The 17,175-nt window shown below is 35.5% G+C and overlaps 1 protein-coding gene across 2 annotated transcripts in view; it reads left to right on the forward strand.

Annotated features, from left to right (window-relative positions):
• The window catches only part of LOC128983711 (delta-1-pyrroline-5-carboxylate synthase), a 50,139-nt gene extending 34,845 nt beyond the window's left edge, over window positions 1-15,294 (forward strand). For both annotated transcript variants that reach the window (XM_054403113.1, XM_054403114.1), the window contains 5 exons: window positions 2,446-2,641; window positions 9,674-9,795; window positions 10,515-10,701; window positions 11,930-12,025; window positions 14,751-15,294. In XM_054403113.1, coding sequence (XP_054259088.1) covers window positions 2,446-2,641; window positions 9,674-9,795; window positions 10,515-10,701; window positions 11,930-12,025; window positions 14,751-14,917 — 768 coding nt within the window. In that variant the 3' untranslated portion in view covers window positions 14,918-15,294. The remainder of the gene's footprint in view (window positions 1-2,445; window positions 2,642-9,673; window positions 9,796-10,514; window positions 10,702-11,929; window positions 12,026-14,750) is intronic.
• Window positions 15,295-17,175: the final 1,881 nt, after the last annotated feature.

Here is a 17,175-nt window from a genome sequence, read left to right on the forward strand (position 1 = left end):
AGGTAATAAGCTATTACCATAGTAGGTACTCATGGTAAGACCTGGACCCGGGACCGATTTCTTTTTCGTTTTGAGGTCCCTAGAGACCAAAAACACCATCCGTTCAAATTTAGTGTGATAACTCGAGCAAAACTCATCCGATTTTGCTGAAATTTGGTACAAACGAGTAAACCTACATTTATTCGAACGAGTTCGCGAACCAGCATGATCGGACTATGGGAACGGGGGTTTATGGGGGGTTTTATGGGGTAAAAATAGGGTTTTCCCATTTTTGACCCTAAAAAGACAAAATTTCTTTCCAAACCATTTTGTAGAGCTTAAAAAAACAAATAATTTAGTATGTTGAAGCGTTGTTATGCGCCAAATGGTTACGGAGAAAATTCCAAAAAACTGTTAATTTAAAATTCCCATGTTATTTTTATGGAGAATAAATAAACTGTTGTCGTTTGCTTGTTTATGAACATATTTTGATCAAATTTGGAAATTGCATTATTGGAGAATTTAAACGTTGTTGATTTCACAGGTGTGCTGTGATTGGGGTTTAATATATTTGGACTTATTCAAAAGTAAAATAGTTGTCTGTGCTGCACTCTGTGGAAACATTGTGGCACTATTTCAAATCATGACCAATACAGAATGTTGTGATTATTCAAACCTACAAAACATTTGGTGAAAGTAAACATCTGCTTTTTTAAAATTATATTTTTTTGTAAACATTGTAGTTCAAAAAGTGTTTTTTTTTTTTTTTAGTTAAATGAGGCATCAACTACTGTACTGGACGGATTCGGCTGAAATTTGGCATGATGATAGCTCACATTTCCAATTAACAGGCTAGACTTTTATTCTTATAAGGTTTACCAACAGTCTGCAGCACTATTGATTTTTTATGCTTAATGTTAACCAAGCAACAACAAAAAGCTGTGATACACATAATGAGAACCTTACTTTTTTCTATTGATTTGGTACAATGGTAGAACATTATAGGTATGGGTTATTTGCTATACTATAGTATACCGTAAATTAAAAGAACCATATTTTCATAAACCATGTCTTCTCCCATTGCAAACGCAAAGCACGAGTATAACTGCAATAAGCATTTTATACTCATACACCAAAACCGTATGAAGGACGGTACTCTGCTAGTAAATAATAATACAACACAATGTATCAACAACTGTTCATAAAAAAAATTATATTTTGTTCTCAATGAATCAATGAAAGGTTAGAAAATTGATAATTATAATAATTTGTTTTACTAAAATAATTCTTGAAGAACAGACAATAGCTCAGGGGTCCATAAATTATGGTTCAAAATCAAACCATTGTTAGGTTTTGTATAAGCTCATATACCGTACTGTAGGCTATACATTACATTTCTTGAACAGTTAACAATTGTAATTTAATTAGCCTAAGTACTTTTTATCTATGCCCTAGTTTTATGTATTTAAAATCTTTTAAGAGTTTTGAAAAAAGCTTACAAAATTATTTAGCCTATTTAAAAGTTAAATGAAGCATGTGATCAATACACACTCAGATGCAATCCACAACAAACTTGTAAGTGGCGATACATTGCTGCTGCTGTGGCTTCCCTCCACTTTAAAGAGTAATTAGTTCCAGGGTTTGCCAAGTTAGATCTATCACTTTACTGTGAACCTCATTGCCTGGTATAAATTCTCTTGTCTGAAGAGGCTGGATTATTCCCAAGCTGCTAATTTTGTTTCTTGCTTATCTTCAATTCTCTTAGAAACTGTCACAATCAAGTTAATCAATTATTTCACAGTTCAGTCCTCTCTCTTGGCTCTTTATGCTTCTTGCTTATAGAAGTGAGGGAAATCCCATACCTGTAATTTATTACTCTTATTGCAAGACGATGCATTAACCATCGATGGATTTTTTAAAATGGAAACTCTTTTAAAAATCTAAACGTAATGTTTTCTTAGTTAGGAAATTATCACTTCACTTCAACATAAGTTGCAGTGAAGTCTTAATTACAGTAACTGTCACTCTTTTCATTATCAACCTCTGTTAGCTTTTATCTCAAATAAGTGTCTTGTATATAGGTTGTAAAGGTTATATAAGGTTATATAAGGTTATAAAGTTTTACATTTATACTCTAGGTTTTTGCTGTGCCTAGCAAATAAAATAAATATTATGTTTAATTCACGTATAAACTGTGTTTCAGTATTTCATTCCAAAGTTCTTGTGAATTCCCCAACTGTAGTCATTTATAAACAAATGTCTGTTATCCTGACAATCTGACATCGGTCTATTATCCTGTTCTTTTAAACTGACAATATCACGGTCCCACAAGTGATGGAAACAAAAACCTGTTATGATCACTAGGGAAATGGTTTACTTCTAATGTGCATTATGTGTAAGCACATGTAACAAAAACTTTTAAAATAATTTGAAATCACAATAATGTTCTAATGCCGTGTGTTTTAGATCTCCACTAGGGATGAGATCAGCGACCTTTTGTCCATGGAAGGCTACATAGACCTGATCATCCCCCGAGGGTCCAGCGACCTGGTCCGCAGCATCCAGGAGAGATCACAACACATCCCAGTTTTGGGTCATGCAGAGGGAATCTGTCATGTGTACGTCGACAAGGAGGCGGACCCACAGAAGGCACTCAAGATCGGTAACCAACATTTGAATTCTTACTATCGTTGAATCAAATTACTTCAGCATTTCAAGTACCATAACAAAGTGTTTCAATATTGTGTCTCAAACAAAGACCAACATCAGTGCCAAAAGTTATAAAGAATGTTGCAAAAGACAGTCAAACCATAGTGGGCCCAGTTACTTTGTAGACATAGTCCAAGAATGAAACTTAAAACTCAATTACAAAACAAGATTTAAACACACAATGAATTGAAGTTTTGCAGACTTCAAATTATAGTAAACCAAAGATCAGGTCTGGGAAATGCTAACTTAATGATTATTCTAGTAAAAACATTAAATTTGCAATCACCTATACTCCCAAAACTATAGGGTTTCAACTCTAGTTTCCCCAGTGAAATGTTGCATCTTCTAAACATTATACCTACAGCAACCTACTTAATGAAACAGTTTTCTATTGGTCTGCACAGCAAATTATGGTTCTATACACTTCCAGTATATTCACATAGTTAAACACTACCTATTTAAGGGGAAAACCCCATTGTGCTACACTAAATGGCGCCAAAAATTTCTAGAACATAAAATTTCCAACAGTAAATGAAAAATATATGAAACACATTACTCAAGTAGGTTTGAATGATCTTATCGTGTTAACCCAACAGATCTTTGTTACAAATGCTTAAGCTTTTATACAAGAAAAACTTAAGAAAAGAGATGATTATTCAGTAAAAAGAAAACGATGTAATAGAATACAATATAATTTCTGTAGGATGAAAATTATTTTAACAAATATATCATCATTTTTGAGATTGTAGTTTCAACTCTCCTATCGTATGTATATAATGCTAAAATGCAAGTATGTGTTAAAATAACTAGGTGGCGTTCGCAGAGGCATCCACACAATTGAGCGGAGTGGAGTTATCAAGGGCTCATATTATATTGTTTTTGTCATACTGCAGTAAAAACAGTAGTTTTTAATGCATGCGTTGCGGGTCTAAAGTAGGTAGCATTTTTAATATTTAGGGAGTAAAAATAGTTTTTAGCCTCTATGGAGTAAAAATCAGCTGTTGTCAGCTCAGTTGTAAATTTCAATTGTAAACGATTGTATGTATAGAAAATATGTATCGATTCGTTCTTCGTAATCATTTTAACATACAGTCTACAGTCTCTTCCCGTAGCATTTTAGCATTGCAGATGCATTAATCCATTCCCAAACTCAACACTGCTCACCTTTACTACTTCCTTCACCACACCCTACATCGTGGACCTGTTTCCCTCTCTTCCTATAGCATTTTAGGATTGCAGATACATTAATGTAATTGCCAAAGACAGTTCCTACACTCTGCACTGCTAGCCTTACTACTTCCTTTACCATTTACTACGTCATAGACATGTTTCCTTCCTTTCTCATAGCATTTAAGTATTACAGATACATTTATCTAACTGCCCAAACGGTTCCCCCACTCTGCAATGCCAGCCTTTACTACTTCCTTCACCACATCCTACGTCGTGGGGCCTGTTTCATTCCCTTCTCATAGCATTCTAGTATTGAGGATACATTAATCTAGATGCCACAGACGGATATCACACTATGCTGATGCTCATACAATAAATTGCAGATAGATTAATGCATTGCAGATACATTAAAACTGCTACAAACGGTTTCCAGTTCCCACACGCCACACTACTCACCTTACTACTTCTTTCAACTCTTCCTACGTCGCGGATCTGTTTCCCTCTCTTCCCATAGCATTTTAAGATTGTAGATACCTAAATTAAATCGTCATAAACAGATCCCACACTCCAAACAACTCGCCTTTACTATTTCCTTCACCACTTCCTACATCGCGGACCTTTTTCCCTCCCTTTCCTTAGCATTTTAGTATTGCAGATACCTTAATCTATTCGTCATAAACAGATCCCACACTCCAAACAACTCGCCTTTACTATTTCCTTCACCACTTCCTACATCGCGGACCTTTTTCCCTCCCTTTCCTTAGCATTTTAGTATTGCAGATACCTTAATCTAATGGTCATAAACAGTTCCAACACTCCGGACAGCTCGCCTTAACTACTACCTTCACCACTTCCTACATCGTGGACCTTTTTCCCTCCCTTTCCTTAGCATTTAAGTATTGCAGATACCTTAATCTAATCGTCATAAACAGTTCCAACACTCTGGACAGCTCGCCTAAACTACTTCCTTTACCACTTCCTACGTCGCAGACCTGTTTCCCTCCCTTCCCATAGCATCATAGGATTGCAAATACCTTAATCTAATGGTCACAAACAGATCCCACAACCCAAACAGCTCGCCTTTACTACTTCCTTCACCACTTCCTAAGTCGCGGACCTGTTTCCTTTCCTTCCAATAGCAATTAGGATTGCAGATACCTCAATCTAATCGTCATAAACAGTTTCCACACTCCGGACAGCTCGCCTTGACTACTTCCTTCACCACTTCCTACGTCGCGGACCTGTTTTCCTCCCTTCCCCTAGAATTTTAGGAATGCAGATACCTTAATATAATCGTCATAAACAGTTTCCACACTCCAGACTGCTCGCCTTTACTACTTCCTTCACCACTTCCTACGTTGCGGACCTGTTTCCCTCCCTTCCCATAGAATTTTAGGAATTCAGATACCTTAATCTAATCGTCATAAACAGATTCCACCCTCCAGACTGCTCGCCTTTACTACTTCCTTCACCACTCCTACGTGGCGGACCTGTTTTCCTCCCTTCCCATAGAATTTTAGGAATGCAGATACCTTAATGTAATCGTCATAAACAGTTTCCATACTCCAGACTTCTCACCTTTACTACTTCCTTAACCACTTCATACGTCACGGACCCCAAGCTAGTGTCGTCATTTGATTATATTAATGATCCATACCGTTTCTGTTCTAATATCTGTGGAATAATGCTATCAGCTATTTCTTTATCTATTGCATTCAAAAGTCAACAGCTGATCATATGTCTTTGTTTATGTGTCAAATACTGCTTCCATAAGGATTACATTGAAACTTTGAGACCCAGTGGGGCGGATTCCTATGAGACTTTTTTAACGCCATATAGATGTTGGCACTCACCGATGTGGTATTCATCACCATGCAAAATTTGAAAACGATTGATTCAGCCGTCTAGGAGGAGTTTGCGTATTACGAAATGCATAAGAGTCGACGTATAGGTAAGAGCTTCGCTCGCTCCGCTCAATTATCAAGTACACCTGAATGTTTCTGTACTTATTATGTTGAAAGCATTTATTTAGTTGAAAAGCTAAATCTGAAAGATCAAAGGATGAACTATCAGTGTATTAAAACAGTTTATTTCATCAGGGTGTTTAGGCACGGTAGTCTCCTCTGCAAATAATAAAATTCTAAAAAATTATATTTGTTTGAAGGTTTTGTGTCAAGAGGAAACTTATTTATAAACGGCTCTCAGTAAACTGTTGACAATGTTGACTGGTTGTGAGCAGATATTACATTGAAGGTTGTGACATCTATTGCAGTTTGTTACTGTTTGTGTTGATATGTTCTACATTGTTTATTGTATGTTTATTGTTTATTACTTATACATTTTATAAAATTTTTTTAATAGTTTTCATGTCTTTATGTTATGGTTTCTTTGCTTTCATGCTCACAAAAGAAAAATATGTAAGTAAATTTGCTTGAGTTTAAATGTGTTTATTAACTTTTAACGTATACTTCAAAGATGTCATCTTCTAGTATATAAAACTTTTTTACAAACTGTCTGAAGCTGGGAACCAAGAGATGATGTCAAAATATCAGGATACAAATTAAAATACAGTACTATTTTCAACTTTTTTTGTATTTTTTTAGTTACATTAATTTTAAGTAAACTAGTGCACCTGTTGCTCAAATTCGAACTATTTTGAAGTATTACAGGCGTTATTTCTAAACGAATAACAGTCACGATTTCTGATGACTTAAAAGAGTAAACTCAAAGATAATGTAATCAATCACTCCACTCCAGTTATCGAAACTGGAAACGAGCTCACTCTGAAAACGATCGCTCACTCTACTCCATCTATCGAAACTGAAAACGAACGCCCTTGTGTGTATCATGTATTTACTATGAAACAGCTGTAATTAATACAAATTATTCGATTGTTTGAGTAAACAAAATCCTTTCTTCATAAGAAATACATTGGGATTTTGATGGCCTGTGAGGCAAAGCCCAAGGACTTTTATTACAGGAATTGGTGAAAGGGGGCGCCTACACAAAAAATACTTAATTTTGACATATCGTTTTAAAAATATGTCCATTATTAACGGAGGAGTAGTGTTTCGTAGAAATCGCCTTCACGTATTACATATAAGGATTTTTCATCAATGGCAATGAATGTGCTGATTGTATAACTTTAATTGCATACAGTAATGTCATGCCCTCCTGTAATTCAAGGCCGCCGCGATGGCGTTGCGGCTATTGCCATGGTAATAACAGTTTTAATAACTAAAGTGTAAACGTAAACATTTCCTATACGGTCCATTATAAATTAGTGCAACACCACTGTTTCGGTTTGACGGGACATGGGTGTTGCCACTTTTGTCTCACAGCGGCCTTGTATTAGAGGAGGCTAAGATAACGTTGCTTCAAATAATGTAGTGTGATATTTCTGCTTTTGATTTTTTACAAAATTTTAAACTACACTGAAGGTAATATTATATTTGTTGTCATACTGCAGCAAAAATAGCCATTTTTTTTTTGTTGTAAGTAGTAGTTGTAAGTAGTTTTTTGTAATTTTTTTTTTAAGTAATCGCATGTATCAAAATTATTTATCGATTGATTAAATCGGTTTGTAGCTTATTGCTGCATTCTTGTCAATAGATTGACGCATCGATAGTATAAATGTACAGTAACAAAATCTTAATTGCCAAATGATCAAATCACTTACTAAAAGTTGGTTATTTGCATCAGCAATACTGAAATCAAGTTGGAAGTCGTTTTGAGATGTTGTTTTTAAATTAAAAGTATTTCCGTTTTCTAACGGTTACTAGTTGCAAGTTTGCTAATTAATGTTGCATTATGACCAAATATTTAGTTTAACACACAAGCAAAAAGTCACTTAACAGTGATGAAATATACAATTTTTATTCTGGTTATTTAGTAAATCTTGTCAATACTGTACACTTTTACTTTCTCCCCCTATACATAGTATATGGAAAAAGTTTTGTTTTCGTCAAAACTTTCAAGTTGAGTTTTGAGTGGATATATCCGTTTTGGGTCCCTCTGGACCCAAACAAGTGGTTTTCAAAGTGATGTCTGTGTGTGTGTCTGTGTATATGTGGATGTGTACAGAGCTACAGACTACGTGAGCCAATTTTGAATAAATTTGGGATGTAGATACTAATCCATGGTATCTCCAGGGGTTTTTTATTTTTAGAAATTTTGGTTTTTTTGGTGATTTTCCCATAAAATAACAGAAACATTTATTTTCTCCTAAATGGCCTGAACGAATTTGATAAAAAAATTTTATGTAGTCTATAGCCCTTTAAATTCTGAACGAAATGGTAAAAATCGTATTTCCGTAAAAATTACGGTTCAAAAGTTATTGTAAACTATATTATTTTTCATCACTCCGTAACGAAAGTTACGTAACTTTCGATAACAGCAGACATCAATGAAAGTAGTCGTTTCCCAAGCTCTAATTTAGGGCGAGGGAAAATCGATCAGCTGATTTTCCCTCGCTCTAATTTTACTTTCCCTAGCTCTCAATTAGTTCTCTATTTACTCACTACGTGCGCTAGTGTTTTGTTACGGTTTAATTTAATGATTTGAATCAGCTGTATGTATTGTTAAAAGTTGTTTTATTGTTTTATTTTACTGTTTATTCCAAATTTATTGAAAAAAATACGTAGGTTTCCTTTATAATATATTCTTTTATTTTTATTTTTTTTATTAATCGAAAATATATGTAGGTTTCCTTTTAGAATATTTTATTTTATTTTTATGTTTAATCAAATTAATTGAGAAATAAATTAGTTGTAATATTACTGAGGCCTGCTATTATGCGTTTGCGTATTTTTGCATTGTGATGAAAAGTATCGTTCATAACTCATACCGAAAGTTATTATCCGGCGCTTGCTCCATTATTCCCGCCTCTCATATACTCGGCTTCGCCTCGCACGTGAAATTGGTATTCCCTGTGTTCGGCTTCGCCTCACACAAAAACTTGAGCGCGCACCGGAAAATGCCACTTTCGGTCCTAGTAATGAAATATACTATTCCCATACTAATAAAAACTCTAAAATAAGAGAAAATCGTGTTTTTGAAAAAAGAAAAAAACAGCCGGTTTTGATTTAAATTAGTATGTGATGGTCCTTAAAACTCTTAACAAAATAGTGCAACCCCCCCCCCCCCCATTTCAGTAAAAATTATGGTTTAAAAGTTATTGAAACTTGTGTTATTTTCCCATAAAAACCCATGAAAAACACTGAATTTGATTGAAATTTGTCTGTTATGGTCCTTATAATTCTAAAAAAAAATAGTCCAAAAATTATAGTTACTCTCATCGCTTAGATATGATAGAAGGTTGTTGAGAAGCTAATGGGAGAAAGTATGTGTCAGATTGCTGATACTGTTTATTTAACATTCAACTTTGACAACTAAACAATTCATACGTAAAAACAAATTGCAGTATGTAAATCAATTACTATCAGGAAGGCTCAATTTCAGCGGGAACACAGAAGAATATAAGTCTGCGACCTCCCTAAAGGAAATTATACACACTTTTTTTTAGCAAAAATGTCAAACAAAACAAATACTGATAGCATTTATTTACATAATACAAGGCAATACAGTACAGATACAATTTTAAATACTTAGCACCCTTGATCCTTGTGAAAGTCTTGTCCTCAGCATTTCTTATTTCACTTAATTTGTCTTTTGAATTTGCCTTAATTGTTTATGGAGTAAATGTAACTAGAGGTATTATGGAGGATAGAGAAGTCGGACCATAGCCTATTCAAGGCTCACATCAGTAGACTGATGTGTTACCTATTCATTATGATAAGGGAGTGATTGGTTGCAGTGAGGGATGCTAAGTGTGACTACCCAGCAGCTTGTAATGCTATGGAGACTCTGTTGCTACATGAAGACCATCTCAACAGTGGCTTCTTTGTAGAGGTCTGCAACATGCTCAAACATGAGGGGGTAAGTAGCAGATGTCATACCCTTGGCCTTAGGCACCCAATATTTTAACAAATTCAATATTTGGGCGGATTTTAAAACACATTTTACTACAGGAATTCAATGGCCGCCTTTTACTAGGTGAGAAAAGATACAAATATAATTGGAATGTCATCGTATTAACGTTATTTTTTCTAAGTAAATTTGATAATTTGTCAGAATAAATCGGCTACAAAAGGCATACAATATTGATAAATAAATATCAGTAAAATACTTTTTTTTATTTGTTCGCATGTATTTAGTTTTTCAAATGTATTATTAAGTTTATAATTTAAATAAATATATAGGATGGAGAGGACACAGCTAACTCACCTGATGAAAGGTTGCAGACGAGTCAAAGAACACATAAAACACATACATAATAATACTTGATATTTCGCCTCTTTTGGCACAAATAAGAAATAAGTTTATAATTTGTATTATTTTGCTTGAGCCTTGGTCCTAATTTTTGCGCAATACAAATTGGCCTTTTGCCTGCGGCCTTAGCTCTTCCCTGGACCATGTGACTTATTCCATAACAATACATCACTGTTTTAAGATCACCGGATAGACCAGTAGAGCCCATGGTGACAAACAGTTGAGAGTTCCAAGTAGCTATATGAGCTGTAACAAGAATGTAGCATTTCAGCATTTGTACATGAGTATGCCTACTATGTAGTAACATAGAGACTACTTGTGAGCAGGTGACAGTGTATGCTGGGCCCAAGCTGTCAGAGAAGTTGACGTTCGGCCCACCTCCTGCCAAATCTCTCAAGACAGAGTACGGCAGTCTGGAGTGTGCTGTGGAGATCGTCAGTAACATGGAGGAGGCTGTGGAACACATCGCTCAGTTTGGCAGCGGACACACAGACGTCATAGTCACTGAGAACCGTGAGTCAGATATCTCAGTTAGACATAGTATTCAGAATGGAGGTGGTTCTCAAAGATTATCTCACAAAATATCTTGAGCAGTTTCGTCATGATGGAATAGAATAGGTACAAGGGATGTCTGTAAATCGAGGTCTCCATCAAGCTCCCTAACAGCCAGACAAGCTAGTAACTAGTTCAAATCTGAGACCAACGTTGCTTTCCTTGTTTGCTGGGTCAGGTTTTAATTACTGTTGTGAATTACATAAAAAATGTGATGACCTTGAAACTCCAAACCAGTTTAACTATAAACCCTTGATGTTTGATATTATGTTATTCTTTTGTGGAGTAGTGCCACTGTGATAACAATTAACTTGCTCTATGTGCCTTACATAAATATTAGGTAAAGATTTGAAAATCAAAATTAGACTTTTTGCAATGCTTTCATACTCCGCTCACAATATTTCGGCAGTTTTAGGTGAAGAAATATATCCCCTTCACTCGATATTACCTTTAAAACAAGCTCAACAGCGGATGTTAAAACATCAAACAGCTGCAACATTTAAGTTATACATTTAAAGTAATTCTGAAGCCTGATTGAGGTCAGGAATCAAATCAGGAACCTACAGACTGGTAAAGATCGGTTTAAATTGTTTAAAAGAATGTGTCAATTAACCTTTTTTATCACAAACAAAATTAAGATCTTCTCTATATTTTTTAAATCAAAAACGTAGCCAACATTTATATAAACAGTTGTTAATTTAATGGATGACAGCTTTGGGTACCGGTATAACCAGTGAATGGCCATTTCGGTCATTAATTAGATTTGGAATATTTTTTTTTTCAAAATTTTAGAAACAATTGTTTACTGATGGATTAAGTGTCATTGGATTACTTGCTAAGAAACAAAAAAAATCTCATCAGAAACCATTTGGATACACCATAACCAGAATTTGACCACAAGTTACAGTAATTTACTAGATAGAAAGTTGTCATTCATCAATATAATATAACCTATATTTCAACGATGCTAAAATAGTTATTTTACTACATTCAGGGTTTTCATGGCTCTGAGGTAAGAATCTTGAACTTGTTATTTCGTGAAAAGGAGGGGGTTTGATTAAATTTTAAAATGTTGTATATTTGGTCATTCACTAATGCAATGATTTATGTGCGATAAATTGTATTTTTCAATATAACATAATACATAATGGAAACTCGCCCTACAGTAACGTAAACTTTCACTTTACAGAAGAGAAAGCTCAGCTGTTCCAGAGAGATGTGGACAGTGCTTGTGTGTTCCATAACGCCAGTTCCCGATTTGCTGATGGATACAGATTTGGACTTGGTGAGTTTAGTGTTTTATTTTATAACTGCGTACACAATTTGATAGGACTCAAAACTTGTTTCTGTGGCAAATCCAACGCAATAAACTGGACATTTTAATAGGCTTCAATATTGTTTCCAAGGCTAATACAATACCATTTTTACTTTACAATGATTATGTTTGTTTAAGACAGTAATTATTACTTGTTACAATAAGTGAAGTTTGTTGATTCTAGATCTACACCTTAAAGTGTGATTTACCTACCTCAAACAGGTTACAGTTATCAAAAAAGTAGCCTCTTTAAAATCCATTTCCATAAATTGTTTTGAATCTTGTTTACAATATGACAGTGGAAAAAAATTAAACTGAAGAATCGCTGTTAAATTATAATTCATATTTTAAAAAGCCCATCATAAAGAAAGTTGGTCAGCTTCGTAGAATCTTAAAAAGTGAACTTTTGAAATAAATTTAACACACGATGAACTTAAGGGAAATTACCTTTTTCGTCACCATTCATTTTTCACCACTGTCCCTCCAATAGATCATAAGGTTAATAAATTATCATTAGTTTCATTATCATTCGAGACAGGGTCATCACCAATGTGCATATTTTAACCAAAATATGAGTAAAGGATGAGTGTTGAAAAGAGTCCAGTTTTTTCATTAGTCAAGACCCTAACATAAATTAAAAGCCCAATATTTAAATTAAAAGCCCAGTTGAATGACAGCTCCAGTTTCGAACCATCAAAAAGCTACTTTTCTCAGGATCGAACCGGTGACCTTTTGATTACTAGGCTTATAACCACTGAGCTACCGAGCTATGTCTGTCAAAAAATGACAACTCAATTGTAGAAATCAGTTAAATAGGATAAAAGAATATAGATATTTTTTTCAATTTCATGTAGTTTATACCTTTTTGTAGGAGGTGGGACCAATCCCTGATCATGTTACAGTCAATCTTTAGTTAGATAGCATAATTTGTGATGTGGAAAGCGAATAGGGACCTCTTGTCGGGAATTTTCTATTTTGAGTTATATTTATATTTGAATTCCTTATTAAATTCCGAGAAAAACGTTTTGGAAAAAACTATTTTGAAAATTTCTAATACGCATAAAAACAGTTTTTTTTTTTTATTTAAGAAACGATTTCGGTATCAAAAGAAAGCTTTGTAATGTCCTCTTTGGAGGTAAAACCAATTTTTGTCTTAACTCACAGTAGTTTTCAATTTAAATAATTGTTTTATCGAAGCATGTCGTAAAAATCACATTTCAGAAAAGGGACCTCTTGTCGGCCCTATGTTATTTCACCATAAGATAATAAAAGGTTTGTCGGGACCACAAAATTGGTGGGATATTTTGATCTCTGTAAACTGAACTTTGTTGTAGACCTCTAAATTTCCACTAGAATTCAGTACAATTCATTTTTTAGACTAAAGTCTGTTTATAAAGTGAATTTTAGAAATGAGACCTCTTGTGGTTACGACGAAATAACATTAAGCGACAAGAGGTACTTTTCCTCAGACCGTGCAGAGGCTAACAAAATTATTTATTTCAACCTTTTACGCCTTCAATTCGATATTTTAACTGATACTCTCATGTTCTATGTTAAATGAGGTATAACAATCGATGAAAAACAGAATTTTTATATTTTCAACCATAATTACTTATATCGGCCGTACTGAATGACAAGAGGTCCCTTTTCGCTTTCCACATCACAATTGATAGTCCAATAACAAGGGGTCCAATGTAGATTTTTGTCCCACTTTGGGTTGAACCTGCAACCTGAAGATTTGAAGGTAAACTGCTCAACTGGCCAAAGGTGTTTGACAGCACAGTATCAAGAGCAAGTACCTAGTTAGAAAGTTGTAGGTGATGGCTAGTTCTCTCTCTTCTAATATTTATTTCTGTGAATAGTTGTGGAAAATTTCTCGAGTGCAGCAATAGCAGTTTGTACTCGCGTTACACTACACATTATATTTTTCCTATGGTAACTATAAAGAATATAAATAATTAGTCTTTCAAACAGTGTTTAACACGTTTTTAGGTTAGGTTAAATCCAAACATTGAACGAAATGGGAAACGCTGCACCAGCTGATCGTAGTCGTAATACTTTAAGTGTTGCCAACTTATTTTCAAGCGTACACATATTACGTGCGTAACAAAAGCACGCAGTTTTGTGTTGTTTAGTTGGAATACTGGTTTGCGTGGAATAAACTGTACGGCAAAGGTAAAAATTGTACAGCAAAAGTAAGTTGATGCAGCAATTAGCAACTTTCTGTGCTATAATCAGTGCAAGGAAGGCCACTTTGTCAGGTGACTGTAGAAAAGTATGTTTCATTGTTTGGTCACCAATTTGGCCAAGAGATATAATATTGTTTACAAGACCATTGTTATTTTTTTTCCTTCCTTTTATTCTGAAGTTTTGGGCTGTCTCCAAGCTCAGATTTCTGCAGCTGGTATTGGTATAAATAGAAATGTAAATACAGCTTCATCCCTTATTACTGAAAATATGCTGTGATACAAACTTAAAATGCTGCTGGAAATTCAGTCATCAGGTTAGCGGGGATAGGATGATTGTTAAAACAATGAACAATACACCATATTTATTGTTGTTTTTAGAGGTTTGTGCAAGTACAAGGGAAAACTCTAGCAATGAGACCTCAACTTAATTGTATCCCAAAGATTAATCCTGGTTGGGTTTAGTACCAGAAACATTGTAGTACTAACCGCGGGGGTGATGTGTGCAGGTGCTGAGGTTGGTATCAGCACGGCTCGTATCCACGCCAGAGGACCCGTGGGTGTGGAGGGGCTGCTGACCACCAAGTGGATCCTGAGTGGCAACGGTCACACGGCTGCAGACTTTGCTGAGGGCGGACCCATGACCTTCACACACGAGACTCTCCCCATCAATTGACTTGTTGACATACACTGTCCTCGTCCCCCTTGTCCCACTGTCTATTGTTACCCTCACTTCTGTCAAGGCTTGTACTGGCTGTTAAACAGATACACCAATTATGGCTGATCATCAAGTCTCCAGTTAGCTTTCTCTACAATGTATAAATAACTGCAAGGCTGCACATTTTATTTCAATCTCTCATTAGTTATCTTCAATCATATTAAAAAAAAAAAATAAAGTAATAAGTATCAAGATCAATATTTTTCAATAACGAAATGAGTAATTTTTACCCTGCACTCAGGGAAATGCAAAAGTGTTGACAATGTACTATGTGTGTATATTTTGTTTGTTGATGTATTTTTATTCTTAAGAAAAATAAATGTTTTTTATTTGTTTATCGCCTGACTTCATTTAATATCTGACCTATCTCTGAAATAATCGAGGATGGTTGTTGCTCCGACAAATGTAAATTCGCTTAGTCGGCAGGTTTGCTGTGGCGGGGGTATTTATCTTTCGATTGTTCCAAACGGATTTTTACAAAACTTGGTATCCTATACTCTAATACGAGCAATGTTTGCTTGTATGCTTGCTTGCTTGCTTGCTTGCACAAAGATCTCGAAAACGGCTCCAAAGATTTTCTTAAAATATTGTAAATAGTTAATTCCTGGCCTAAAAACAAGTTTACTGCAGTTAGAACTGCCAACAAAAATCTAATTACGTAGAAAAATGAAACTGAAAGTCACATTTTTTTAACATTAGTCTTATGGGTTGCTAAGTAAAGGCCCGTTTTGCCAGAAGCGTCTCGTGCGTCTATCGCTCAGCGATTATCGCTCCGCGTCTATCGCTGCCCACTGCTTTGCATTGTTTTAGGTTAGTCTATTTTGCCAGAAGCGTCTATCGCTACAGCCGCCAGCGTCTGTAACTGAGACGCTAGCGTCTGACGTGGACCACTGCTCCTGGAGCAGACGGAGACGCAGTCGCTAGCGATTATTACTGGAACAAGCACGTGTTTAGTTGTTGATATATCTTTGTTTCCTAAAATAAGTCGTGTTTACAAGTTTAATGACATCTCACAATCAAAGTGGGGATTCAATAGTGAAGAAGATTTAAAAAAAAACTAGTGAAAAATTAGAAAAAACTAGTGAAACTTGGTCTCATTAGAGTGGAGGTGATTTTCAATTAACAACTTAAAATATCCCTCTTCAGTTCTCTTAAAACATATTACGCACTTCTTCCCTAGGTTTGCACAACATTTCTAATATCTCTTCATCGTTTAATTCCTCAGCTAACAAATACTTTCCTATTTGCTTTTTACAGCTCATTTTCCCATTCACTGATCGAATAATGGCAAGCAACAGACGCTTCTGGCAAAATAGACCCGAGCGATAGACGCTGAGCGATTATCGCTCTAGCGATCATCGCTGAGCGTCAGACACACCAGACGCTTCTGGCAAAACGGGCCTTAACCATCTTGGCTGAATTAAATAACAAGGAAAAAGTAAACAAAAGACTTATAAGTTGTCTATCCACAGTATACTAGCAAAACAAAATACAGGACAAAAGGAAAAACATCAGTTGTTACTATTGAGCAAAGATTATAAAGCAGATTACTCAATACATTGAAGTCAAGGGTAGCAGTATGGAGTGTAGGATCTGTTTATGACGATTAGATTACGGTATCTGCAACCCTAAAATACTATTGGGAAGGGAGGGAAACAGGTCCGCGACATAGGCAGTGGTGAAGGAAGTATTAAAGGCAAAGGCGAGTTGTCCGGAGTGTGGGATCTGTTTATGACGATTAGATTAAGGTATTTGCAATTCTAAAATGCTATTGGGAAGGGAGGGAAACAGGTCCGCAACGTAGGAAGTGGTGAAGGAAGTATTAAAGGCAAAGGCGAGTTGTCCGGAGTGTGGGATCTGTTTATGACGATTAGATTAAGGTATTTGCAATCCTAAAATGCTATTGGGAAGGGAGGGAAACAGGTCCGCGGCGTAGGAAGTGGTGAAGGAGGTATTAAAGGCAAAGGCGAGTTGTCCGGTGTGTGGGATCTGTTTATGACGATTAGATTAAGGTATTTGCAATCGTAAAATGCAATGGGAAGGGAGGGAAACAGGTCCGTGACGTAGGAAGTGATGAAGGAAGTAGTAAAGGCGAGCAGTCCGGAGTGTGGGATCTGTTTATGACGATTAGATTAAGGTATTTGCAATCCTAAAATGCTATGGGAAGGGAGGGAAACAGGTCCGCGACGTAGGAAGTGGTGAAGGAAGTATTAATG

The sequence above is a fragment of the Macrosteles quadrilineatus genome, unplaced genomic scaffold, assembly GCF_028750875.1.
Source record: "Macrosteles quadrilineatus isolate MER2022 unplaced genomic scaffold, UCM_ALF_1.0 Scaffold_1__1_contigs__length_201487025, whole genome shotgun sequence".
In the NCBI taxonomy this organism is placed as follows: domain Eukaryota; kingdom Metazoa; phylum Arthropoda; class Insecta; order Hemiptera; family Cicadellidae; genus Macrosteles; species Macrosteles quadrilineatus.